At 38.8% G+C, this 25,667-nt stretch overlaps 2 protein-coding genes across 4 annotated transcripts; one reads left to right on the plus strand and one right to left on the minus strand.

Annotated features, from left to right (window-relative positions):
* Positions 1 to 148: 148 nt before the first annotated feature.
* Positions 149 to 17,468, plus strand: Pan2 (PAN2-PAN3 deadenylation complex catalytic subunit PAN2). Of its 2 annotated transcripts, none has more exons than XM_076786523.1 (21): positions 149 to 663; positions 1,668 to 1,855; positions 2,130 to 2,299; positions 2,370 to 2,490; positions 2,569 to 2,765; positions 2,863 to 3,076; positions 3,154 to 3,290; positions 3,383 to 3,535; positions 3,751 to 3,847; positions 5,707 to 5,940; positions 6,007 to 6,252; positions 6,493 to 6,739; positions 7,517 to 7,696; positions 7,784 to 7,950; positions 13,115 to 13,283; positions 13,358 to 13,877; positions 14,220 to 14,437; positions 14,523 to 14,652; positions 15,381 to 15,602; positions 15,685 to 15,946; positions 16,225 to 17,468. In XM_076786523.1, the coding sequence occupies exons 1-21, from the start codon at positions 582 to 584 to the stop codon at positions 16,237 to 16,239; spliced, it is 3,969 nt and encodes a 1,322-aa protein (XP_076642638.1). In that variant the 5' UTR covers positions 149 to 581; the 3' UTR covers positions 16,240 to 17,468. The 2 variants fall into 2 exon arrangements, with proteins under 2 accessions (XP_076642638.1, XP_076642647.1); XM_076786532.1 differs by having other exon boundaries at positions 6,493 to 6,712.
* Positions 17,469 to 18,756: 1,288 nt separating this feature from the next.
* Positions 18,757 to 20,206, minus strand: LOC143353354 (uncharacterized). Of its 2 annotated transcripts, none has more exons than XM_076786645.1 (5): positions 19,906 to 20,206; positions 19,715 to 19,789; positions 19,368 to 19,639; positions 19,103 to 19,262; positions 18,757 to 19,020 (listed from the first exon to the last, which is right to left on the minus strand). In XM_076786645.1, the coding sequence occupies exons 1-5, from the start codon at positions 20,018 to 20,020 to the stop codon at positions 18,908 to 18,910; spliced, it is 735 nt and encodes a 244-aa protein (XP_076642760.1). In that variant the 5' UTR covers positions 20,021 to 20,206; the 3' UTR covers positions 18,757 to 18,907. The 2 variants fall into 2 exon arrangements, with proteins under 2 accessions (XP_076642760.1, XP_076642847.1); XM_076786732.1 differs by having other exon boundaries at positions 18,758 to 19,020; positions 19,978 to 20,204.
* Positions 20,207 to 25,667: the final 5,461 nt, after the last annotated feature.

A 25,667-nucleotide genomic window follows, 5' to 3' on the forward strand; every position in this document is an offset into this window, starting at 1 on the left:
TCTAGCAATTACGCTGTCTACACCGGTGAATTGATCGATACTTAATACACTACACAAATCTCACTCAAGAAAAGCTATTAAATGATTTATTTAAATCAGTCGCAAATTCTCGATGGGTTTCGCGCGTACGGTGCACAGTGCGACCAGTCATCTAGTGAGTTTCTTGTCCTTGCCATTGGCCTGACTGGCAAACGCGGCAAGAGCAGATGTCGCCACCTTGAAGGCCGTGTTACAACCTTACACGGGTGAAACGCGCAGAAAAGTGGAATCATGAATTAAAGGTGTCTCGATGACCGGGTCAGTTCTTCCATCGTGATAAAAAAGTTCCGGTAGCGTTGCGTATCGCCCGGTTTCTATCATTTCGATCGTGCAGTGCTGTTGAAACCGGGAATATCGGTGGCGAAGTGTTTCGCTTGTTGCACAGTTGCCAAGGCGACTAAGGTGCGTGGCTTTGTGCGTGTGCGTGTCTGAAAGTGTGCTATGAAAAGAGAACGATCGTCGGGACGGCAATTCTACGGCTATCTTCGCGCCGATGGCAATTCGATGTTTTGAAAAACGAACAGCCTGAAGACGGGAATATTATGGACTACCCGGTTTTGGGCCACTACGACCCGTCCGTAGAGGCCACGGCCGAGAGCGGCGGTGACGAGCAAGAACTGCTTTGTAAGTACTCTCTTGTACCCCGTTCGAACGATCCTTCTTTCTCGCGAAGGCGCCAAGAATTTTCGCACCGTGCCAAACTGTATCCAATTGCAAACTCGAAGACTTAGCGAGGCGCGAAACCCGTTCGCTCCGTGACACCCGACGCTTTGATCATGGTGCGCGATCTAGCGTCCCACTGCCACAGATGAATAGAATTCGAAACAAAAATTCTTCCAATATTTTCGATACGAAATATCGCGATAGTCTGTATAAACTATTGATATTTCGATGATCGATACTTCAAACTCTTTCGTAAACACCTTATCTATATCTATGTCATGATACGTCAGCTCTTGTCAATTCTTATCTGTCGATTCAACAAATTGTTATTGACTGCTATCTGTCCTTCTATTGTTTTCAGGCATTTCATTTTGATACAGGTCAGCTGATCGTTGAATCACATATTTTAGAGTTTCATGTAATTGGAAAATTTGATTATTGTTGACGTAGTGAAATTTCACTGTTTTGTAGGGGATATGAGAGTTTTTTAAGTTATGACAAGATTGTTGACCTTTATAGTAACCTATGCGTAATGCTAATATGTTATCGCAAGTTACATTAAAACGTACGGTTGAAGGTTGTCACTCGTTCAGCAACACTGGACCAATGTCAACATATTTATTCCTACCGAAAGAAGGTAAAGCGAAAAAAGAGAAGTATTGATGCTGTGCTGCAGTGGATACATGAATGCATTCGCATTTGAACTACGTTTACTATCTCATAACATGGGGATTTTCCTGATTAGGGATAAACCCGATTTACTTCTAAACTTGCGAGAGTGCTGAATTGATTTATAGCGCTACTTCACTCATAGTCTTCGCAGAAACTGCCGATGCATATAATAATGTAAACGCGTTGACATTGGTCTGGTATCATTCATTTGTAGTGCTGTTAAGTGAGCAATAGTCTTAATGGCTACCAGTGCGCAGGATTTTGTTGGTCAACTTTTATGTATTTTATTACAGGGGAAGAAACGAATTATGTATTATCCACTGAAGAATATGTACCTGCGACTGAACAGTTTGGAGAAGATTTTGCTGGGGCTGAGTTCAATGAAACTCGTACCTTACTTGCTGATGGAGGGGATAGGTTCGGAGTTTCAACTGTTACTTTTGACACTGTCGAGGAGCTTATGTGGATGGGGAATCAAGGGGTACAATAATTATTATTATGGATGCATGTAACTCAATTCAAAAACAATTTAACTCATTTGCATCGCAGCTCTACCTAGGCGAGCAAGTCCAAAAATTCGAGATGCTCAATTGATAGTTAAATACATGGATTATTCCATGCTTGTTGACCAGGAACAGTGGTCGTGTGCTTATTTTTTCCCTTACAGATGCATATGGGTTAATACAGTCAAACTCTATAACTTGAGGGATTCCATCTTAAATTTTTCATTTATCACACAGTGTAAAATTTTTTAGGGTCATGTAACATCTTATTATGGGTCTGATTTACAAAAGTATACCTCTTTTCAAGTGCACGCTGCACATGAAGTTCGACACATTCATCCATTAGATGAAGGTATCTTAATTTTAACACAGGGTTCGTTAAGATGTCAATTACGAAGAGGCATACCAATATTTACTCACACGTATGTTAAGCTCAAACTGTATACTATATATAAGATTGAATTAATTTTGTAAGTATAAATAATGTTATAGGTCATCGAATATGATAGACATGCAATGCATGCTCCAAATTTCTCCTACAAGATTACTAATGGGGGGACATCAGGATAAAATAATTGATTTTAATCTTACTAGAGGGAAAGAGACTGGTGTAGTGAGTGTCTAAGAAAATGATTAAAGTTCCACTGCTTCATGCTTGTGTATTTATAGTATAATTTTCTTGCATTTATAGGTAAATGTAGGGGAAAGTGGTTGTGCAATTTTAAGACAGCATAGTAGACTTATATGTGCCGGTAATCCTGCTGGAAGAATTGATCTCAGGGATCCAAATACATTATCAGTAGAACACACTTTCGATACTCATAGCGGATCTCTTAGTGATTTCGATGTACAAGGGAATTACCTTGTTACCTGTGGTTTCAGTAATAGGTAAGAAACGAATCAGCCAAAGAATTAAGGGATTTAAAATAATTAAATGCGTTATATTTAAACTAGTATACTGTATTCATTAAATCTGTGGCTTTAGTCGTCAGGGCCTCTCAGTAGATCGTTTCTTAATGGCGTATGACCTGAGACAAATGCGAGCATTAAGTCCTGTTACCACTCTGGTGTATCCCCTTTTATTAAAGTTCCTACCCAGTTACTCAAGCCGTTTAGCTGTTGTATCGCCATTGGGACAAATGCAACTTCTAGATACTATTTATGCAAATGTACAACCATCCGTGACATGTCTATATCAGGTAAATTTATGCAAAATTTGTTGTTGAAACCAAATCACCAGTCATACTTTTTACACACAAACGTTTTGTATTGGAAGGTTGCTACTGGTGGTGCTATGATTTTATCATTCGATGTATCCTCCACATCCCAATGCCTTTGCTTTGGAGATGCAGCAGGTTCCATACATCTTATGTCTACAAACACACCAGAACCACAGTTTAATACTTTCTCTCGGTTAGTAATTTATATCGCAATAAAAACAGTAAAACAATTGCAAATTCAAAAGAGAAAGGTAGTAAAAGATCTGAATGCTTTGATGTATTTAGCACAACAGAGTTTGCTGATCCAGCTGAATCAATTCATTCTGTTTATATACCATTTGACGATGATGTTACACCATTAAGTACAATACCTATTGTCTATACTGGACATCCCTTGTTGAGTGATTGGTCAGATGAATACTTAAAAAAAGTTTATAGGTATGTTACTATAATTGATAGATGTTGGATTACACACATTTAACCTGTTAATTGGGAATAGCAAAGTACCAGGTCATTAAAAAATGCTTACTATAACATTATGAGATAATTGTACATTCTAAATAGATGAACTTCCCTATTAACAGGTTAATAGAGCTGAAATACAGTCAAATAAAATTAAGAGACTAATTAGATTTTGTTTGTATGCTTCACAGGAAAACACCGCCAATTGACCCTGAAATTTTACGCACAATGAAAATGCAAGGAACAATAGGTTATGCTCCAAATCCTCAGGCATTTCGCAGAAATCAAGTGAGGAAACAATATTCTCCCACTCTACTACAGTATTCTTCTCCAGCTTACATAAAACTCTCTTAAAATCCAAATGTCCCATGTTTCCCTTCCTCTAGTATTTGTCCATAATTTCCAATCATAATTATGTAAGATAAATTCCGTATTACACTCTTGATGTTTATAGTTATACCATAGACAAAGAGAGGTCACACAACAACTTTATTCCTGTTGAAAGTTGTGAGCATCTACTTGTCTTTAAATTTGAACTGTTCAAGTTATTCTCGGAGAACGTTGTTTTGTTTTTTCTTTTCATATACTATGTATTATGCTCACACATGTAATGTATTAATTGAATCAATCTTGAAAGACAATATTAACTACATGAATACCTGCAGGTAGACTCTATCCATAACTTCATTGTTGCTTTGGTGATGTAATGTTAGTATTAACCATTGCAATGAATCAGAACAGTAAATTACACATGACAAAATATCGAGCTCAATATGATTGAAACTTTTATTTTGTAGAGGAAACAAGATAATATAACGTGATTAAGACTGATAACGTTTCGTGATAAATATTGTAGTCCATAAACAACGTTAAAGAAACGTGATATATTTTCGTAACTAGTCCAACAAGTATACCAATTAATTTCCTCTACAGTAATGCATGAGAGAAAAAGACCTTAATGAGACAGTGAACGCATGTACGGATATATTTTTACAATATTCTTTACGTTTCTTTTAGTTCCTAAATTCTGTTGTTCTGATATTAATATCTTCAGAGAAGGGAACAGAAAAATATCCGAATACCAGTTCATTACATTTACCTGATCTCATTTCTGCCACTAAAGTGATAAAAATATAAAACTATAAGTTCTTATTAGGATATATGTACTTGTAAGTCTATAATCTTCCTTGAATCATAAGGAGTTTCTTAGAATTAATTTCGAGTATTTTTAAATTTAAGTATGAATAAAATAAGCAACGCAATATCAAATTTTATGTTTTGTAGTAATAGCACCTTGATGGCTGTGTGAGAATGCAATCATTAAGGAACAGTGATTGCAATTGCCTTAATTTTTTTTTACTCTGTATCTATATAAATAACAATGTATTCATTTAAAGAAAGAATAAATGTGCTTCAAAATTGCAGTAAATGTCGTTTACCGGATAATTTGCAATACTGTTGTATTTACTGTGTTGATCTAATTCTAGAACAATTTGAATTAAAAATAATTTTTGACTTTTGCATTAAGGAGTTCAAATTAAAGAAAAACGGCAGGTAATGGAGGGTTAATTTCGCAATGGAGGGTGTTGCGAGATACAAGTCGAGGATATTTTATTGTTAAAAACAGCGTCTATTCAGAGAGAACAATATTTTTAAAAGCAACTTTGAAACAATGAAAAATATCAATATTTCATATCGATGTGTACAATTTCAAAGCCCTGTACTTCAGTGTAAAAAACATTCTTCTGCCTTTCTAGACCCTGCCTTCAAACACAATGTGTTTGTAACTGATGCATTTTGTTTGTTCCCGTTTAATGGTTTGTGCCCAATAACCTTATTACGCTTATTGTTTGTAGAATATATATATATGTATACATATACATATACATATACATATATTTCTCAAAGAATGTATAATCGACAACAGTTGTATTTGAATGAAATAAAAATTGTACGACACAAACATAAGCCTAACTTATTGGCTCTCGGTCCCTCGCGTGTTTTAATAGGTATTATTTATTTTTTCACGGCCCAAATTATGTTGACAACGACACGCTGAATTTTGCAGCTTGTATCGCGCGTACAAAGCCGTCCCGAAAAAAGACATTTGACTAATTAAAGAAAAATAAATAATACCTCTTTTGCAGATACCTTACAATTTGGAAAAACGACGTGGCGTAGTTGCGAAGCTATTCGCGGGGGATTCACGCTGTAAAACCGACGATGGTACGTTTGTGGCCATACCTAAGCGATATCGTAAAATCGAGGTGAAATACTCACGCCTTGGTTACGACGAGTTCGATTTCGATCAGTATAATTGTACCAGTTTCTGCGGCCTGGAAGCTACACTTCCCAACAGTTATTGTAATGCTATGCTACAGGTAAGATAATTTCCAGGTGTCTTTCTTTTATCTGTTCAAGAAAAATACAATTTGTGCATTTTTCAGTTACTTTACTATTGCGAGCCTGTGAGAATAGCGTTGCTCTCGCACTCATGCCAAAGAGAATTCTGCCTCTCTTGCGAATTGGGATTTTTGTTTCATATGTTGGATATATCTCGAGGATTACCTTGCCAGGCTGCGAATTTCCTTAGAGCTTTTAGGACTGTTCCTGAAGCAGCTGCATTGGGACTTATATTGAGCGACCTGCATCCTGAAACCAAAAGGAAAACTAACTTGATACGATTGATACAAGTATGATACAAGATATACAGTTGTAGCATTCTTCAAGTCAATTGATTAAACCTTGCTGTACTGATCACTAAAGGCGTGCGAGAACTCGAAAATATCGGGTACCTGATGGCCAGGATGGGTCGAGAACCCATCTCGAAATGTTCGAGGACCCGTCCCGGCTCAACATTTTTGGGTTCTCGCACAGCGCTCCTGATTGCAGGTGGGCCAGGTGTTTACTAATTACTTTAACTTTCTTTTCAGAGCTGGAATAGGTTTATATTGCATCAAATTCATTATGAGGTTCTGGAGACAAAAAAACGGCAACAAGAGGAAGAGGAAGCCGCCCGTCTTAAATCTGGTCCGAAGTATCCTCCGTTCGTTTATAATGAGCAAGACTTCCCTAGCATCTTGCAGGACATCGGTTCACGGTATAGAAGTCACGATGAAGAACGGAAAAAGAGGAGAAGGCAAGAGGAGGATGGTAAATATATGTGGATCACGTCGAAAGGTAAACACAATTCATGTGTAACCTTCACATTGGGCACTCTTTGTGTTTATTTTTCATTTTGTATCCGACCATACGTTTGCACATACTTGGCAATATATCCCAAGAATATTAATGACAATTATGTTAATCTTTTTTTATGTTTTTTCACTCATGAATACTGTTTTGTTTTAAATATCCTACTTTGCTATATTCTTAGGATATTATACCTGTTTCCTTTTTTTTTTGTTTGTTTATGCTTCATAAAAATAGCGTTCTCCCGTTACTTGCTCGATGCCATTTTTTATGATTTTCATTCGATCCTTTTTTTTATAGGAAAGGAAGACATTGCTTTCCACAATTGCATGATCTATTTGTAAAAATAAGTATCAACGGTATTTTTAGATCTAAAACAATTTCTAATTCTTTGTTTTGTATCGTCCAATGAGGGTGATACGCATATTGTGATAAGAAAAATACTTAAGTGAAATTAATCTAAATTGTTAAATGCAGACTGTCCCGTATTAGTTACGTATAATTAGTATCTACTCTAAGCTTTTGAACGTATATTATTCCATTAAATATTTAATATTAATCCTTATTACTCGTCAAGGAAAGCTTGGAGTGGTAAGGATTAAATTCGTAGCACAAATAATATACAATTGTATTCAACAGAATTCTACTAGATGAGTTATCAAACAAAAAATAGAAATGATTTTACATATTTTTTTAATTGGTACATAACTAATTATTATTAAGATCGCTTCGTTCATGTTTTAAATTGATCTTTATTGCGGGTAGACAAGAACGACAAAAAATCTATCGAAGAAAACGAAGTGCGAGACGAGGAGACAGAGATCAGTCGTCTGTTCGGATCCGAACAAATGCACATACATCGTTGTCTCAAATGTAGGCAAGAAGCTACCAAACATTCGATCATGTTGCTGTGTAACTTAGTTTATCCGGAATTAACACACCCTTGTAAGACAATATTTAAGCTATGCGTATCCTATGCGTGTCGAACACTATTCTCGTGCATTAAACGAACGAATTTTACCTTTTTTGTAGCTGAGGAGGTTCCGTTTACAAGTGTTCTTGCCCGCAGTTTAAGACCCGAGAAAATTACACCTGCATGGTGTGACAATTGTCAAAAATTTACACCCACTCTCCAATCTCGACAGTTGACTAAACTACCTCAAATATTGGCACTGAACTGTGGTTTAGATACACAACAGGTACATAGAACACAAACTTGTAGTTAGTTAGTATCATTTATTGTTCCCCTAGGGGTTACAATTCTTTCCTCCTCTCTTCTCTTACCTAACTCTTAACCTAAAGCTTAGACTATGCTTAACCTAAGTTAACCTAACTTATCTTAACTTATCTTAATTTACTAAACTTAAACTTAACTTAACGTACCTTAACTTAACTTAATTCTAATCCATACGAGAGAGAGAGAGAGTTCTTACTCTTGTTTACTCCACATTCCACATTCCCAATTTTCCTCTCACACACACATTCATACCATCTCCACTCCCCCCCTCCTCTACCACTCCCCCATCCTTTCCCTCCCCCCTGGACCTCCTCTTCCGGCTGCACTCACTCTTTCCATTCTTAATCATTCATACCTTGCTCCCCCCCCCCCCCCCCCGCGCCTCTTCCCTCCGTACCTTCCCTCCACTCCTCTAACCTCCTCATCCACTCCTCTCCCTCTCCTTCATCTCCTAGCACCTCCCCTACCCTATCCTGCCACCCCCTTCCCTCATCCCCTCCCCAGCACAGTTCCCACACATGCTCCCACGTTTCCATCTCCCACCCACAGACCCTACACCTTCTCTCCTCTTCTTTCATCCAGTACCTTCCACCCCTCATCTCATTACCCAACCTAAATCTAGCTACTCTTTGCCACCTACTCTCTCCCCACCCTTTCCTCAAATATCCTGGTATCCCCTCTCCCTTGACCCTCCCATACCACACATTGTATCTCGCTCTCCTTATCTTTTCCCATCTCTCCTCCTGCTGCTTCCTCCTTTCCCTCTTTATTAACTCTTCGCTCACTACCTCTATCCTCTCCTCCATCATCACCTCTGTCTCCTCTGCTGACCAGCCTCTCTCTCCCCAGAAACGTCTTCTCTCATTCTCCCACCCCTCTACCTCCCCTCCCCTTCTACCCCTGCCTCTTACCTGTTCTAAGCACGTCCTTGCTAACTCCCCCCCTCTTCCCTCCCGCAGCTTCTTCTCGTAACCCCATGCCCTTAACCCCGCCCTCCCTCTCAACAGCTCCCTCTGCAACTCTTCCCTTATCATGTATCCCGGCGTGCACCTCTCTACCCCTAGCACCCATCTCAGAAACCTCTCTTGCAGTCTTTCTATACCTTCCCATTCCTTCCAACCCCAAATTTCCACCCCGTAGCTGATAACCGACCACACCAACCTGTCGAATAACCAAATTCTCCTTCCCCAGTCTTTACCAAACCTCCTCTTCCCAATCCCCCATACTTGCCCCATTATCGCTGCCCCCTTCCTAATTCTATCCTCCACGTGCTTCCTCTGTCCCCCGTCCCTCATAACCACGTACCCCAGGTACTTAAATTCTGCCACCTCCTCCAGCACCTTGCCCTTCCACCTCCATATGACCTTTTTCCACCTGCCCCCACCCCTTCTGCACCTCATCATCTTCGACTTTTCCACATTCAGTTGTAGCTTCCTTTCTTCCAGGTATCTCTCCAAACCCCTCATCATACCCCTCATGCCCTCCTCATCCTCCGCCATCATAGCTACATCATCCGCGTACGCCAGCGTAAAGATTTTCCTCTCCCCTAATTTTACACCCCCCCATCCTCCCTTCTCCAGCACTTCGTCCATATCCGCCAGCATCAGTGTGAATAGCAACGGGCTCAGCGGGCACCCCTGCCTCACCCCCCTTATCGTCCAAAAACTTGCCCCCTCCTCCCCTCCCACCCTAACTTTACTCCTCGTCTCCCTCAATATCTCCTCACATCTCACAACCAGCCCCTCCCTTACTCCCCTTTCTCTTAAGGCTTTCACCAATATTTCCCTGTCCACCGCGTCGAATGCCGCCTTCAGGTCTACAAAGAAGATCACCATCTTCCTTTCCTTCCTTCTCACCTGCCTGTTTAGGAGATAATTGAGCACGTATATATTATCTACGCACCCCACCCCCTTCCTGAACCCCGTCTGACTCGCCGGTAACATGCCTTTCCCCTCCACTTCCTCCCTTAACCTCTCCGCCAGGATTGCTGCGTACACCTTATACGCTGTTTGTAACAGCGTAACCCCCCTGTAGTCTTCCACCTTTCTGCTATTTCTCTTCTTCGCAATGGGTATAACTGTCCCTTCCGACCACTCCTCCACCCAACCCTCTCCCCTCCACACCCTATTGCATACCCTCCACAACCACATTTCCACCTCGTTCCCTCCATATTTCCAAACCTCGTTCCCTATTCCGTCCCCACCCGCCGCTTTCTTCTCCTTCAGCCCCTTTATAACCCTCTTTACCTCCCCTATTTCTATTTCCCTTTCACTGTCCCGCCTTCTTCTTGTTACCTCTCCCACCCTTGCCCTCTGTTCCACCCCACCCAACAGCCCCCTGAAATGCTCATTCCATTCTTCCATCTTTATTCCTTCGTCTATCCAAGCTCTTTTCTTTCTTTCCCTGTTTACCACCTGCCATACCTGCTTCTCCGTCTTCACCCCCTCCAGTTCCCTTTCCCATTTCGTTCTCTCCTCCTTCTTCTTCTCCTCACACAGCAGCCTGTACCTCTTTCTGCTTTCCCTGTACATCTCGCCCTCTCCCCCCTTCTTCCTCCATCTCCTCATTTCCTCCCTCACCTTCCTTTTTTCCTCTCTACATTCCTCGTCCCACCATCCTCTCCTTTTCCCTATTTCTCTCTTCCCTACCTCCCCTAGTGCTTCTTTAATGTTCTCCTTTAACCCTGTCCAGTCTTCTTCTACCCCTCCTACTTCCTCCTCTCTTCTCCCCCCAAATCTTTCCCTAAAAGCCCTTATCCCTTCCTCCGACCAGTTCCCTATTTTCACCCCCTTCCCAGCCCCTTCCTTCCTTCTTCTTTCCCTCCTCTCTCCCTTAATCCCTACTGTCACTGGTGCGTGGTCTGAGTCTATTTTGTCCCCAACTTCCATCCACTCCACCCCCTCCCTTGTTTCCTCATTTCCTAGTATGTAGTCCACCACCGAGTTCCCTCTTCCCCCCATGAAAGTCCACTCTCCTTCCTCATCCCCCCTCGTATTTCCATTTAGAATCCCCCACCCCCTCTCTCCCAGATATTCACAGAGCCTCCTCCCTTCCGCATTCACTTTCCCGTCTTTGGATCTCCTGCTTTCTCTTCCCCCTCCTTCCTCTTCCTCAACCACTTCCCCTCCTTCTCGCCCCGTTCTCGCATTGAAGTCCCCCCCTATCAACACCTTTGTTCCTCTCTCTCTCCCCTCTGTCCAGTCCCCTAAATCTTCCAGTTTCTTGTCCAGATCCCTATTAATGTACACCCCTATCACCCTCCACCAACTCATCCCCAGCTTAATTCTTGCCGTCATCAGCCCCTCCTTCCCTTCAGCCCTCCCTCCTTCTCTATCCAGTCCTTTCCTCACCCCCATCGCCATACCCCCTATCGCTCTCCCCTTCTTTTCCTCTCTCCTTGCCCACTGCATCTCCCAGTTGAATTCCCTCGACATCTTTTCCCTTATCCTACTCCATCCCTTCTCTTCCACCCACGTCTCCATCATCGTTATCACATCCCATTCTACCAACCCCTTCCAAAACTCCTCATCCTTATTCATCAGCCCCGCCACATTCCAGAACCCCACCTTCAACCCTGTTCTCCTTCTCTCCCTCTTCCCCCTCCCTTCTGTTGTGTCTCCCTCCTGCTTCCATCCCTATTGCCCTCCCTGCTCCTCCATCCATTTTTCCTCTATCTCGTCCCATCTCTTCATTTTCCCGTTCACCCACATTTTCATGTACCCTATCTGTACGTACCTTCCCTCTCTCCTTTCCATCTCCGCTTCCCTTTCTATCTTCCATCTCGCTCTCCTCTCCTCTTCCGTCAGATCGTCATCTATCCTTTCGACTAACCCCCTAAGTTTTTTCTTCCCCTCCATTACCTTCCTTTTAAATTCTCTACCCTCCATTCTCACCAAAACCATCCCTCTACCATCATTCCCCACCTTTCCTATCTTCCTTACCTCCTTTATTCCCTCGACACCCAGTTCCATCTTCTCCCAAAGCCTCCTGATCTCCCCTTCTAATTCTTTGCCCTCCACTTTCAATCTCCTAACTACCACATTATTCCTCTTCATCTCTCTTTCACTCTTATCATGCTTGACTTCAAGCCTCCTTAATCTTCTCCTATTCTCCTCCCTTTCCCGATCCCCACTTGTCTCTTCTCCCCTTTCCTTTTGCCCTTCTTTCTCTCCCCTTCCCTCATTCCCCATCCATTCCTCTACCTTCTTCATTTTTCCCTCCAACCTGTCCATCCTCTTGTCTACTTCCTCACTCCCCCTCCTCACCCCCTCTCCTCGCCCCATCTCCTCCATCCTCCCCTCTACCTTTGTCACCCTTCCCTCAATGCTCTCCAACCATTTCCACGTCTTCTCCCTGTTTGCTACCTCCTCCCTCCTCTCTTCCCTCCACCTCTCCGTTTCCCTCCCCCAATCTTCAATCAACTTCCTCCCCGCTTCTCTATCCTTCCATAGTGCGTCCCTTAAACTCTTCGCCTCCTCTATCAATCCCTTAAGTATCCCCACCATCTCTTTGCACTCCCCTACCCCCTCCCCCTCTGCCTTCTGTGGCGACCTCTTAGTGACGTCGCTTCCACAAACTTGTACATACATCCTAAAATTAAAAAGCAGAATGAATGTTTTTACCAGCAGAATATACAGAAACGCATAAAATATACATTACTTTCGATTAAGGGGTTGCTTTAGACTAGAATGCGATATTATAAATTTTAAATTTTTAAAAATGCGATTTTCAGATCCTCTGAATGTGCTACTAAAATTTCAAATCACTATAGCACCCTCAATTTTGGAAACTTGGCGTATGGTTTCGAGAAATTGATTTTAAACATTTTCTAGACTAGGATACCGCCTTAATTTGAACTAAGAAACTATTACTACTTTTCTTAAAATGTTTTTGCGGAATCCTCTTTCTGATATTATGATCATTTAACATTTTATTTACCGGTAGTTCATAATCTCTTTCGAGATTATTATTTAAGAGATTATCAATCTTCTTTTCAGTATATCACTAAAGAGCCTGCTAATAGACTGCTGGTAGCTAAAGTGTTAATGATTGCACCTTGTAAAGTACTACAATTAAATATAAACAATATAATTATGCTTAGGTATTTTAAGTCGGTATTGTTTTAGGACAAATCGTTCTGGCAAACTCAAATGGATATCGTTGTTCAAAAAGTATTAAGTGGAAAAGAGAGTAGTCCATCCTCAAGTCCTGTCCCTGTTACTGTGAAGCCTTGTAGGTACGGTAACAATTGCACCCGAATTGGTTGTAGATTTAGGCACGTGGGTAGAGATTCAGGTACGCTTATTGAACTTAGAAATGATTTTATTACGACTAAACTATCTGCAGCAAGTATTTAATCTTTCTCATAGAAAATGCATCAACATCACCTGTTACACCTCCTACAACGACTGCAACGCTGATTGCAACTCCACCTAGTCACTTATATTATTCGCATTCTTGGATTCCACACAATATTGAAATTTCCTTAAAAAGTAATGGTGAACTAAGCATAGAAAAAATTAGTACTCCAAAGAACGACACCGCTGAAAGTAGTAAACGTAAAAAAGAGACAGTGATAGAAAATGGTCAGAGTGACAAGACGCAGCATGATTCAAATAGTTCTACAACAGACTCAGAATCAAAGGATTTAGAAAACCATATCGCTACAGTAGCAAACAATGGAGACGGGAATGACACAAACGCGACTAACGAGCGTCCAGAGAAAGTGAGCAAAATGCAGTACAGTCTCAGTGCTGTTATCTGCTACATAGATGATAAAAGTAACGAGGACAGGAGGAACATTGTTGCGTTGCTCCGAGTCGGGCCAAATTATCATAAAAGGTCAGCTGGCAGTGCAGTGTCGCAGTGGTACATTTTTAATGATTTTTGGTAAGTGAAAGAATTTGATTGTGTGAAATTGTATGAAAAATGCACAGTTGATCTTTGTATGTCCTATACATGTTCATCTACAAATAGATTGTTTGCTCAAATTATATTTGCTATATTTCTTGATATTGTCAACAATTTCGGAGATCTTCAGGACTACTGATTTAAAAATGTCACCTTGTACAAATGTTTATATGTTTAATGAATCACCTTTACTTAAATAAATATAGTACATTTTAAAATATGAGCTTTCCAAATGTTTATTTCAGTTTGGTCTTATGATTTTTAGGAATTTCAGAATTTTTGTGTTGTAAATTAAATTCCAAATTTATTTTCTTTTTACAGCATATCAGCGGTGACTCCACAAGAAGCAGTTTGGTTGAATTTAGATTGGAAAGTTCCCTGTGTTCTTCATTACACAGCTGTGCCGTCACCCGAGCCTGCTCCCTTAGTTAGCCCCCTTACATATGACGTGTTTGGAGAAGACAAATGCATTGCACGTAGTGGAGGAACTAGAGGAATTACATTTACCCCTTTGACGTCCGACGAAATGCCGAAAAAAGGTTCGAAAAGCATAGTTTCTAAAAAAGATTTGTTGAGATTGTGATTTTGGGTCTATAACGATCGCGAATGGAATTGATGTTTTAGGAGAATTGGTCGGTATTGACGCAGAATTTGTAACATTAAATCAGGAAGAGTCTGAACTTCGCAGTGATGGTAAAATGTCTACCATAAAACCAAGTCACATGTCTGTTGCGCGAATTACTTGTATACGTGGGTATGTACAATTGTCCATCGTTAATATTTTATTATTTCACACTGAATACTTTCCTGAATACCTAATCCAGCTGTTCTCAACCCTTCTCAACTTCTTAAAATATGGAAAACATTTCTTATCGTAAATAAAGAAGCAGAAAATGCGAAATAATATATTAACTATACAAAGAAAACATCAATCATAACCAATTGAAACAAAATTAAACAGAAATATATAGTAACGTATATTTTCCAAAGGCCCCTTGGGAGTTGTCATAAATAACTGAGGGGTCAACTGTATACAGAGCAACAAAAGAATGTGACGATAAATGTGCCGCTTCTTCAGAAACTAATTTTTAAATTGAATATTGAGGACAATTGTGGAGGTTACAAATAAAATTCTCTTCCATAAATAGGTTGTACTATAGATTTTGGAACTACTGTTCTTGAGTATGGAAATTAAGCAGTTTCAAAATTAAAAGGAGTCATATCAACAAGTATTTTAATTCCTATTAAGAACTTATAGATTTGAAAAGATGCTGCCTTTGAGCATAGTCAACAAATAAATATTTATTATCCTAGTAAATATGGACAAGATATAGAGTGACCATGCTTCTACAATTAATTAATAAATGAATCCCAAACATTCGTTTCTCTTTTCCCCTAACTACACTTTAAAAAAGTACGATTATAAACACAGTACTTTTTAAATTTGTATAGTTTTCTTAACCTATTTAATTTCTCAAACAGGCATGGTCCCTTGGAAGGCACCCCTTTCATAGACGACTACATAAGCACTCAAGAACAAGTGGTTGATTACTTAACAAAATTCAGCGGTATCCAACCAGGTGATTTAGACGCGAATTTTAGCAGTAAACACTTAACCACTCTTAAATCAACATACCAGAAGTTACGATTTTTAGTGGATAATGGAATAATCTTTGTTGGTCATGGTTTAAAGAACGATTTTAGGTGATTATTTTATAAAATCATTTTTAAAATTAAAAAATATATACCATAAATAAATAATCAACATTTTCTTTGATTTTCGCAGGGTAATAAATTTAGTTGTACCACCGGAACAGATAGTAGATACAGTACTATTATTTCATTTGCCTCATCATCGTATGGTATCGTTGCGATTTTTAACGTGGCACTTTTTGGGAAAAAAGATTCAATCTGAGACACACGATTCAACGGAAGATGCTCGTGCAGCCCTTGAATTGTACCGCAAATATAAAGAGTTAGAGGGTTCGGGAAAATTATCAGAATCATTGAAAGAACTTTATAATGTTGGAAACCAGTTACAGTGGAAGGTAGGGAAAATAAATCTGATGATCACGTTTGACTGTCGAGTCACTCCTCACGCGTCCTACAAAGTCAAAATACAAAACTTCTCATAATGATTACTCCTTTAGCTCTTCCCTCTATATCTTTCAAATTCTTACAAAATTTAGTTTACTCGAATACAAATTAATTTTCGAACTTGGTCGAAGAATACTGTCATCCAAATGTGACCGACATGGCAGTCGAAGTATTAATAAAATACTTTACATTGTTTCGTTTTTATAATTATATTTCTTTTTTAATTTAGGTGCCAGACAGCTGATACGAGGATGACCCACATGAGGAAGTACATGACTTCATCGCACTAGGCAAGGAAGGCGAGATTTAGATGATGGTTTCGAAGCACAGTGTAAATATTTAAATTGTGTTTCGTAAAGCATCAGCTAATTTGTTTGAAACACTTGTCAACAGTGTTTCGAGATTCCATTTTGCGGCGAAATCATGCGCCCCTCGTTTTCAGAGATAACTCTCATGGTAGAAAGAGTATTTGCGGGTGAAATGCGGCAATGATGTCGCAAAGGTTAATATTACGGGTACAATTACATTCTCTTTTTACGACACCACTTTGTCCGATCGTTTATTATATCTGTTACACGGAGCATGAGCATAATCGAATTTATCGTACGTGAATCAAACTGATGTCTGATCTTCGTTGAACTGATCATGTAAATTGTTAAGGCAATTAACAAAATGGAATTCTTGTTGATCATGGTTTTAGGCAGCGCGTATCTTATACGCCGTTTACACGGCGGGTTTGTACATATTGTCCAATAGTGTTTCGAAGAGCAGTCTCAATTTCACACTGCCCGACTATGTATCAATATTTATTTTAATTTTTGCGATATGTTTTTAACTGCAAAAGAATGCAACACAGTCCAATTATATACAGATACTTGTATATAATTCATAGTATTCTAGCAGTAATTCTGGATGAAGAATCGATATGTAGTTAACATTTCACAGTTTCCTTTTATACGTATCTTTTCTAAGATATTAACTTTTGTACCATTTATCGAACAACAAAACCCGAGACAAAAGAAGCGAAAAACAGGCTGTTTTAATTTATTCTGCGCATTAAAACAACTAGATGATGTTTTCTAAACGGTCCTTTTCTATGAAGCTCGCGAGACAAAACAAAAAAAAATAATACTAAAATAGTAGTATATTTTACCAAAAAAGAAAGAACGATTGTATTCATAGATTATTTTTATATAAATTTTATCAATATCAAAAAAAAAAATATACGAGGGCAAAATACTGTCGAAATCTATGAAACGAGATGAGATTATTGAAGCATCTATTTTTTTATATCAGGAAGGATTTTCTTATGATTTGTATGTGACGAAACTTGTACGTTGATTCTGATGGAAATGCGATCCGTAAGAGGTGATGTAAACAGATCAGTAGCACACTGATGGTAAACAGTAATCATGCATTTGTTTTGTGTACACGATGTCATTGTGATTTTTCAATAAATGATCCTACACGAAAATAAACCACCACGACTGTTTCTATTTGTATTTACTTAAAATTAAATATAGTAAACTTGAACGGCAACAAAAGCGTACTATTGAAGCAAAACTTTGAGATTAATGATACTCCCAGCATGTACATAAATATTATAAGTAAATACAAATAGAAACAATCGTGGTCATTTATCTGATATTTTATAAAATATCTGAGCAGTTTTTAAGGCTATTGCGATATAGATTTAATAAGGGAGTCAGATAAAACTTGCATTTTAAATTGCATCGGCACAACAATGGTTCCATCTAACTTCCTGTGGGCCTCGTGATAGCCAACCTCCACGAGGTAAGACCTGGCCAATCGATGTTATCTTCGATTTTGAAAATCTCGTCAATCAGAAATTATGTTGAGTAAATAGCTGCGAGCTTGTTATGATTTTATTGCATAAGTCAAATTGGATGCATTGGTTTCAGAATGTATTCCCGTAAGAATTTTTTAATTTTTCAGAGCTTCAATCACAGATGGAAGATAATGGTATTTCGTGTTACAAGCACTGAGATTCAAGAAGAAATACGGAATAATGTCGAGAAAATGAGAAACCCGACCGTTGTCAGGCAAAGTTGTCGCTTCGAGACAATTTTGCAAGGAACATTACCCAAGTGTAACACGACGATCTTAATGAAATTCATATGATATATTGGTCATTCCATGCCAAATCGATCACTTTTTGACGTCAACATCGGCAATTTTGTTCTAATTGAAATATGTTGCAGTCCACGTGAAAGTAGGGGGGAGGGGTAAGTAATTATTGCCGGTTTAGAATTTGTTTAAAAATTACAGGCCTTCGAAGTTTGCAAGTTTTGCCCATTTTGGCGAAAATTGGCTTAACTTACGAATTTTTATCTCAGGAACTATTTGTCTGATCGAGCTACATTTTTTGTTATTCAGAAAGGACTGGGCTATTGTAACCTAATTTTTTCAACCTCGATAATTAACTTTATAATGTCGAAAAACGGAAACGAATTCTTTTTTTGCGTTTTTTTTCGATGAGGGCCCAAGGTTTTTCAAATTTTGGAAAAATATGATCAGATTCCTTGAAGTTTTCCCATCAAAATTAGCCCTCGAAAAAGATAGAGACTTGAAAATTAACGTCACAATGAGCTGAGAAAGGACGCGATGTATCCTTATTTCGGGTAGGCGCACAGTGCGGACAAGCGGGGCATGTCTCACTACACGTGTATATCACGATGTACGATAAATTTCTTTGGTAAAACTGCATATTAGGACGAAATTGATATTGTTAATTTTTCAAAATCTATTAATTTTATTGTTAAATTTAATTTTTTGTGAATAATTACCATTAAAAATAAAAATTACAATTAAAATTACAATAAAAATAATAAAAATTAAAATTACAATTTCAGTTACAATTACAATTAAAATCAAAATAAAAAAAATTAAAATTAAAATTTTTTTGTGGTTTGGACCATCCGGTCTTTAGCCCTCTTCAGCCACAGTTGGATTGAGGATTCTGTTTCCCTCCTACTTCCGGCGATTTTTGCCTTTTCTGCAGCATCTGGAATAAGAATTTCTTTTTGTAGTAATTTTTATATAAATCATCATTATTATAATAACATAAGAACAAGTGTGCTACTTACGAATTACGAGGTTCGCGATGTTTAATTTGTGAAAGCTCTTCTTTCCTTTTCTCCCCAACCAGCTGTACTCCATCGCCAAATTATCGGTAAGGAGCGTTCCGAGTACCCTTCTTACAAATTGGTAACCATTGTCGCCTCCCATTTTGTACAATTCATTAACCTAAAATAAAAAGTTATTAACATTACGTTCTGTTAACTGAATGGAAATGGAGGATCAATTTCAGTTATTTTAAGTGTATTTATTACATCAATTTATTTTACTTACTCCATCTTCAAATTCTTCGTTCCTATTCAATATATTTTCAAATTCTATGACATCATCTGCTATGTTTAGAGGGAATTTTAACCCCGGGAATTTATTTAAAAATGATATTTTTGGACCTTCTGCTTTTTTTGTGGTGTTCTGCTTCAGTTCTCGTAATTCTTTAAGAACGTCTGTCAACATAACCCTTATCAAGTGGTTCTGCTTCAAAATGTTCTGTAGTGTGGCGTCTCTGCTCGTACACCCCTTGCAGCAAGTATGTTCAGCTTGCTTTTCTATTGATTATTAGTTAGATATTATTTTTTTTTTAAGCGAACTTATTTATCTCGTAAATATTTTCCTTAACTTACCAATATTACATTGATCATTGGAACCAATAGAAGTTTCTATCTCGAGGAACTCGTCTTTAATCGATTCTGAAGCAACTGAAAATAAAATATATTTGGATTAAAAAGATATACTATTACAGAAAATGAATGATGTATAACTATGAATGTAATATTTAATGTTTTATAGGATGCTTCCTTTTGTATTTATATACCCATCTTCCTCTGATTTTTCAATTCTGGAGAAGAAAATAAAATAGTCTCCTCATCGGAGGGGATTTTATTACTTTTGCTGGATAATCTCCGTTCGATCCATTTTCTTTTGTGCATCCTCAATTCCACCTCCGACTGTAAATCGCTGGTATCCTCTGCAGTTTCCGATTTTCTCCTACCTGTCGTGTAATTATCTAGAACAGGGCTGCTGATGGCAGTCTGGTATTTGCCCTATCCGCCTCTTTCGACAAGCAACCCCCACTGTATACGACACCCTTCTACAAGCTAGGCAGTCACAGGGGAAAGGAGAGTCGTAGCTGTGTCTCATTCTGCCGCGCTCCGTTTCGCTAACGTTTCTCTCTACGCGATGGACGTTGAAAACGCGGCTGAATGAAACAACAAGATTTTTCGGCATTTGTTCATAATTTTGTTTTCAATCGATTTTGCTTTCATTCCGAAGAGACTGTAGAGGGGGAATGTATGGAGTGGGTATTGGCGAATGGTGGGAGCGTCGTGTGGCTCGGGCGGAAAAGAAGTTAAGCAGCCCTGATCTAGGAGCATTACAAATAGTTATTCTTTTAATTGCACATGTATGGTGCATAATAATTTTAACATGCTGAAAGTACCATTCCCAAAAATGTTCACTTCGTGTTGGGACCACGACTTACTACGAGGGTTCCAATTGCTTTATAGCCTTCACCAAACGGTTTTGTTGGAGCGGTGGCGAATAACAATTATTTTCCTCGATCCAATTTGTTGGCACTGCCTCAACACTGCCATCGGCGACAAACTGTACCACCGTCCACGTGCCTGCTTCTATTATTATTTAAATGCCCAGTATTGAAAAGTACAGTGAAAGCAGAGTTGGGCATTATTTAGATAAAAAAGAAGTACCTATATATGTATATATTAATAACCAAATTTAGAGAAGTGCCCAAAAATAGGCCATTTGTCCGCACTGTGCGTCGGCCCGTAAGGTAAAAGACGTGGTATCTTTACGTTGAAAGTGTGCTAGCTTTGTCGATGGAATTTAGTGTTCATTGCACCATGCAAAACTGATTTTGCAATTTCCAAATCTGTAATAATACGCGTGTTACGGTGAGAATTCGCAGAATCGAATCGGTTTAATGTGAAAGTTTTCCAATATACAAATGATAGAAAGTCCCGCCTTTTAGAGTTGCGGTAAATGAAATGCTGCATGGCACCTTGAAACGACTGCCCCTGATTATTCACAGCCGGTGTGGCTGCCTCTGAACACTCGCAGCCATTGCTTTTCCTTTAGAATTAGGCACAAAGAAATTAAAGTGCACGGGAGTTTTCCATATCGAATTTAATAAATTAGCGTCGCGGAAAATAATGCACTGCTCGCATTTGTTTCGACATATTTATTATTTATTATTTATAGATTAGCGTTGCGAAACGATCATTCGGCTTGGCTTCCTCACCATAAATTCAAACGGCTGCCGTCGCGGGTCCATTTAGAATTGCGTAAAAAGAAACGAAAATGCACGGGAGTTTTCCATATATAGAATTTAATAAATTAGCGTCGCGGCAAATAATGCATTGCTCGCGTTGTTTCGAGATGTGCGACGTACATTTTGTAGAGTAGCGCTGCGCACAAACGGTTCGTTTGCGAGTTTGTTTGAAATATACATCGAGTGGACAATTATATTATCCAAACGTGTCATTCTTTTTTATATTCTTTTTTCATGTAATAATTTAAAATTGAGTCTGTTTCAGATTATTTGCGTATTACAAGAATTTTACTTCAAGAAATGATTCGCACGCCTTCAACTTAATCGTTTGAAATTGTCATAGAAATTGTATTGTTTATGTAAATTGTTATCTATGCATGATTGCATGTTGTGTTGTCTGTCGTGTATGTTGCGTGTTCTATTTAACTCATTGTATTTTCATTTCAGCAAAGTGTTAGTCACCCCTACATACTTAGCCACACATATAGCCAGAATATAAAATATTCGTTAGGTAAAAATTACGTATTTTCTAATTTTGTAATTTTGTAATTTTCCGTCTGGTAGGACGAGAAAGAAATACTAGATGGGTGGGTCTTCCTCGCAGCAACCACCACGTGGTGAGACCTGGGGAATCGATGTGATTCTCGATTTAGAATATTTTGTTATGCCAAGATTATACCAATTGCTCTATAAGATATTAAAAATCGACGATGACATCGAGCTAATGACTGTGACAATGAAACAATTCTTCGACATGATATCGAACTTTCTCTTTTAAACCTTATGGTCCTATTTTATAGTTAAATCATTTTTCGTTCAATATATGGTTTAATAAATTTATCATTTCTGGCTGTTTAATGGTTATAACAATTTCTTTCAATGATGTCGACAAACACTCTCTTGACCATCTTGTCACTTAATTTTTTCGTAAAGATAGGTGATAAAACTCAAGGTATAGAATAACTTTTGAACCATGAACATTCGCATGCATTAATTTATTGAACCCAATATACTGATAAATTTATTATCTCTGCTTGTTTAACGATTATAAGAATTCCTTTTGCCAATGATGCTGTCGAATACCCCCTTGGCCATCTTACTACCTCATTTTTTTAGTAACAATAAAGCATGTCTTGAGTATGTCTCAAAGCATGTCAAAGTAACTTTTATGTATGATTATTGGGAGTATACAAGATGCTCGATTCTTACTAATATGCCCGATTCATGAGTTATGTTCTGTGTGCTGTGATCTAGTTCATCAGTTGGTTATTCTATTTGGGTAGAGTCGGTATTTTATATCGTGCGACACGAATCAGCATAACGTGACTAGCGTACTCCTACGAAGGACGAGGTGCTGTCACAGACGAGGTATAGGAGTAGGCCAATCACCATATGGGGTTTCGTATCTCACGATCTGAAATACCGACATCGTTAAGGCGGACCAGGGTTGACCACTGATGTCCACTGCAGCTCTGGAGAATCCCTGGTCCACTTGAGGGTAGGCGAGGGTAGGCCAGGGTGGTCAGGGTGGGCCAGGGCAGCTCTGGAGAACCTCTGGTCAACTCCAAGGTCCTTCGTCCTTCTGGTCCCGGAGCCCTCCCGCTCCCTCCTGAGTGCGCACCTCGGCTGACGGACTGAGCGCGGCCGCCGAGATCAGGTGCGCGGTGCGCGGTGCGCAACTCCCCCACCCCAAACTAACTTCGCTAGATTTCGATGGCCGCAATAGTAATTATTGGTAAATTTGTTATTTCTGGCTGCTTAATGTTTATAACAATTTCTTTTGGTAATGGTATCAACAAGCAATCCCTTGACCATCTTGCCATCTAATTTTTTAGCAAAAATACCTAATAGAACTCGAAATACAGAGTAACTTTTCATTCACGAATATTCGCACGCAGTAATTTATCGTATACAATTCACTGTAAAATTTATTATTTCTGGCTGTTTAATGTTTACAACAATTACTCTCACCAATGATGTCGACAAGTACTCCCTTGACCATCTTGCCAACTAATTATTTAGTAAAAATAAATTAAAGAAACCGAGATGTAAAATAACTTTTAAGCCATGAATATTTGCACCCATTAAATTATCGAACGCAAAAGACTGATAAATTTCTTATTTCTGGCTGTGTAATGTTTACAACAACTTCTTTTTCCAATGATGTCGACAAGCACTCCTTTGACCATGTAGCCATCTAATTTCTTAGAAAAAGGTAGGTAATAGAATTCAAGGTACAGAATAACTTTTAAACCATGAACATTCTCACGGTATTTTATGTCGTGCGACACGAAACAGCATAAGATGAGATGACTGAACTGGCATATTCCTACATCTTGTCTGTAATATTAGTTCCACAATATTAGTTCCGACCGATACGGTAGGATGTGACACAAAAATGGTAATGGGGCTTTAGAGCTCCGCGGACGTGAGACAGAAAAATATAGTGAGTGATTGGTCTACTTCTATCAGAGAGGAATCTCTGCTTCTATACCTCGTCTGTAGTCTTTCTAAATATCTCTTTGGTGCCTATTCCTACATCTCGTCTGTGATATTGGTTCCACAATATTAGCTCCAACCGATACGGTAGGATGTGACACAAAAATGGTAAGGGGGCTTTAGAGCCCCGCGGACGTGAGACAAAAAAATACATTGGGTGATTGGTCTACTCCTGTACCTCGTCTGTGCTGAGACCCACTTTGAGGCTCGCAGTCGGGCTGGCAGTCTTTGTAAATATATTGTCGGTGTGATTGGTCTACTCCTATACTACGTCTGTGCTGGCAGTACCTCGTCGGTGTCTGCAGTCTCACGATTCCAAAAGTTATGGAGATTCGATGAAGGATGTCGCTACTATTCACTTTCCGAGTTCTAAATTCAAATTTACATCTATCCGAAGTTTTCTGAAATTTTTTACTTTTCCTAGTGTATAATAATAATATTAATTATAAGAATATTAAGTAATTTTCTGTTGTTACCATTAATATTATATAATCATTTAATATAATGTTAATACTTGATATAAATTAAAAATATAAATTAAAAGTATTATTTTTATATTTCATAGACCCATTTTTCTCCAATTCTAGATAAAATTATATTACGACTATCACAGTATCATTTCATATTCATTAATTTCAAAACATGATTCACAAAAATAATTCAGTCTCCATGGGCCAATATCTCAAAAAGTAGGACAATTAGAACATTTCTAACTATACATTTTGTTCCTACGTTTAACTCTTCATTACTTTATTTTCTTTATATACATATGACAAGTTTTATCATTTTTATCAATAATAGAAATATTTTCCACATTGAAAATATGAATAATCGCAATGACAAACACTTGATTTGTTTGATCGAATAATTTTTGCCACCGGTCGTATATATAATGAGATTTACCACACATTCACCTGAGCAATGAAGATACAAGAAGTAATAAAAAAAATTTTTTCAAAAAATATTTCCAGGACTTAATGAGTAAAGAAATGGCACGTTTGGGCGCAACTTCTCGGTTTTTGGAACCTGACGTAGCAACAACGTGTGCGGTCGAAAATTAAACATATAATAACCTGCACCCTGCATATCCGTCGCGTTCGGGCACATTTGTTCCTCTGGTTTTATAGCGTGCGATGAATGCTCGCTCGCCGCACTTCTCGTTAGCTCAATTTTACGATCTAACTCCAACAACCGTTATTTTTCGTAATTCCGTAGCAATTACCCGAGCCGTAGTTTCGATGCTCTAAAACCGTGCCGACCTCGGTAATTACATCGGTTGTGTAGCGTTTTATGGACTGCGACTACACGGCGGTCCCGCTGACTACCCCTCCCCCGTCATCCCCCTTCACTCCCTCGCAAGGGAACCACATGAAATTGATTGTAATAACCGGGCGAAATTACAAACGCCGCGGCATTACGTGTAATTCGCGGAAAAAAGCACGAAAAAACCCGGGAGGGCCACGACGTTGACTGTTCGCGTTACGAACCGGCAAATGAGATTTTACGATCCACGGATACACTTTTTCGATCCATTAATCGACCCTCTGTTCTTTGTGCCACTTTTTCATCCTTTTAGGCGACTATTAATATCAGATATGAACCAATGGCAGCGTGTAATTAGGATAAACGACGAGGAAGGCGGTTGGGACTGGTGAATATTGATACGTCTCATGAGAAATCCCTCCTTTCGGAAAGTTTAAGCTTCACCTAATTTAATACAGATGAAATTGTAATCCTCATTCGTCCTTTGTATCAATTTTCTCCACTGATTCTTAAAAAGCAGTCAGTTC

This window comes from Halictus rubicundus, chromosome 1, assembly GCF_050948215.1.
Source record: "Halictus rubicundus isolate RS-2024b chromosome 1, iyHalRubi1_principal, whole genome shotgun sequence".
NCBI lineage: Eukaryota > Metazoa > Arthropoda > Insecta > Hymenoptera > Halictidae > Halictus > Halictus rubicundus.

What these genes read in the sequence shown, in the direction of transcription:
- Pan2 (XM_076786523.1), top strand. Translation starts at nt 582, where the DNA reads ATGGACTACCCGGTTTTGGGCCACTACGACCCGTCCGTAGAGGCCACG. An exon ending in ATACCAATATTTACTCACAC is followed by an intron (nt 2,300 to 2,369) that starts GTATGTTAAGCT and finishes ATAATGTTATAG; the next exon opens with GTCATCGAATATGATAGACA. An exon ending in TACATTTTTAATGATTTTTG is followed by an intron (nt 13,878 to 14,219) that starts GTAAGTGAAAGA and finishes TTCTTTTTACAG; the next exon opens with CATATCAGCGGTGACTCCAC.
- LOC143353354 (XM_076786645.1), bottom strand. Translation starts at nt 20,020, where the DNA reads ATGCACAAAAGAAAATGGATCGAACGGAGATTATCCAGCAAAAGTAAT. An exon ending in ACGAAGAATTTGAAGATGGA is followed by an intron (nt 19,263 to 19,367) that starts GTAAGTAAAATA and finishes TTTTTATTTTAG; the next exon opens with GTTAATGAATTGTACAAAAT. An exon ending in CATCGCGAACCTCGTAATTC is followed by an intron (nt 19,021 to 19,102) that starts GTAAGTAGCACA and finishes TTCTTATTCCAG; the next exon opens with ATGCTGCAGAAAAGGCAAAA.